The sequence below is a fragment of the Lactuca sativa genome, chromosome 4 (assembly GCF_002870075.4).
Source record: "Lactuca sativa cultivar Salinas chromosome 4, Lsat_Salinas_v11, whole genome shotgun sequence".
Lineage (NCBI taxonomy): Eukaryota > Viridiplantae > Streptophyta > Magnoliopsida > Asterales > Asteraceae > Lactuca > Lactuca sativa.
The window spans coordinates 122260690-122263107 of NC_056626.2; the positions used below are offsets into that span (position 1 = coordinate 122260690).

Genomic DNA, 2418 nt, shown 5'->3' on the forward strand with positions numbered 1-2418 from the left:
ACAATCGCATTATCTAGCTTACTATGTGCTAACAACTCTCTGGGTGTTTGCTTTTGCTTGAGTTTTGTTTCCTCCAAAGCTTCTAGCCATGCCAAAGTATGAGTCTTGCTTTTGCTTGAGTCTTATGCATGTCCAAATCAAGTAAAACATTGCTAAATTATATTCATCAAGTCCTTGCTGTGAAGTCTTAGATAGATGCTTAACTGTAATATCCAATCCTTCTAGCAGGCCCTAGAGATCAACCTGCCAAAATAGTACACCAAATTAATCAGAAGCTGAGATGCTACCTATAGGACAATCCAAAAACACAATAAATCCATGGACTTACTGTGGATCAATAATTACATACACCAAAGTAATGAAAACAGATGTTTGTTGGCCACACAACACACATAACAAATGTAGCAGAAATGACACATACCTTCTTGGAACTGAATTGAAGTCACCACAGACGAACATTGGAATATCTGCACTTGCAATTATCTTTTCCAATCCTTTTAACAGTGTGTGAACCTTCAATTTTCACATTCATATAGTTTTTAAGTTATTAAACAAGAAGAAAAAGTGTATATATACAAACAACAAGAGACACTTATCTTCTTTGTTGTCATTTCTCTTCGACAAAATCTACACTAAAAAAATGTGCGCATGTATGTTAATGTCAAAATTCCTATGAGGGCAAAATGGTCATAATAATTTGGAACAATCCGGAAGAGTATTTTTGTCCGAGTGGAAAGTGAATCTTGATTTTATACATTTATATATATATATATATATATATATATATATATATACACACACACACACAACACAACACAATATCAATGTATGTTAGTGTGTGTGCTAATAACCGAGAAGCTAAATAGCTTCCTAACATGGAAGATAACATGAAAGTAGCAAAAATGAAACCATGTGGAATGTCTTCACCATTTAGGCTTAAAGCAGGTGTCCATAGAAACACAAAAGTGTACATTGAACCCTCGAATAAAGATTGTATTGCACCCAATAATGCTATCTTTTCATCTGTTTTTACACAAAAAAAAAAAAAAAAAAAACTATTAGGTCCAAATTTAGAAGGCAGAATGATATGTATGCATAATTACAAGATTGCCACTTTGGATTCTTCATGCTTCTCCTGTATATGTATGAGAGAGAGAGAGGGGGGAGAGAGAGACCTGATGCAATTGCAACAGCAGCACCCCTGAATTGGGTCATTAGATCTTTGCTTTCTGATGAGTCACCATAATTTTTAGTCCATGATGATATGATGATGGCCATTCCAATGGCAAGAAAGATTGAAGCTGCATCAAATGGAGCAACAGGTCCCATGGCCAATGAACCAACTAAAAGATTTCCAAATAAACCAGCTAAAATGGCAACCAGTCCATTCCCAAGAAATATTGCCTTAGAGAACGTAATTGATAGCCATTGTTGCTCAAAACCTCTCTATAGATGCATCAAAACAAGAGCATTAGAACCATACACAATATAAAGGGTGTATTTAGAAATGTAATATTATATCTCACCTTGTTGTGTTCAGCAACAAGCCATGATTCAAAGGCTGAAAAGAGGAGAGAGGTGGCAATCCCTCCCAATATACGCCACACCATTAGAATTCTGTACTGAGGTGAATGCTTGGTGATGCAACTCAGAATGTAGGTTATGCAGTAAGTAATTGAAGCTCTTTTTCCTTCTCCTTGTCCTTCACAACCCCATTTTTAACAAGTTCTTGCTCTTCTAAGGTTGTTTTCTTTGAATTTTGATCCTTAATTTTCATCTTTGATTCAGGTTCCTTTCGTGACAGATCTGGTAAACTTTTCCTCACTACATATTACATAACAAGATTTCTAAGCATCTATCTCACTAACAGTTGAGTAAGGAAAACTGAAATTTGCTTTGTACTTTATTTTTTACCCATAGCAGCAACCTACTTACATACGTACGTCTCCTTACCAATAATAGCAATGTATTTGATTATTATTTTTTACTTATAATAACACTTATAAGTTATACCTACCATAATAGCAATGTACTTGATTTTTACCCAAAATGGCAATGTTGCATTTTCTACATATATATACAAGCATTTTAAGTTATCTACTACATAATACTACTATCTGTAAAGAAAATATAAGTTTGTTGCTACTAAAAACAAGCTATCAAGATTAAAATCCAACATTGCTATATTGTTATTATGGGTAAAAATACAGTACAATGCCTATATTGGTAGAAAGAGTATAGTATGTTGTAATTTCTTGCAATATGCCCTTAAAAAGAAGGGAAAAAAGTACAGCAGAAGTACTTGGAGGTCTATTTTTGGCCTTTGCAACACGTCAATTTGCTTTTCCATCGTCAGAACTGCTACTTCCACTTTCTGTTTCATTTGAACTCCCAAAGCTCCTAAAGTAAGTCCACTTT

General features: G+C 34.4%; 1 protein-coding gene across 1 annotated transcript; it reads right to left on the reverse strand.

Annotated features, from left to right (window-relative positions):
- Positions 1–607: 607 nt before the first annotated feature.
- Positions 608–1610, reverse strand: LOC128133507 (uncharacterized). Its single transcript, XM_052770974.1, has 4 exons — positions 1527–1610; positions 1176–1446; positions 796–1023; positions 608–627 (listed from the first exon to the last, which is right to left on the reverse strand). Exons 1-4 carry the CDS (start codon positions 1608–1610, stop codon positions 608–610), a joined length of 603 nt encoding a protein of 200 aa, XP_052626934.1.
- Positions 1611–2418: the final 808 nt, after the last annotated feature.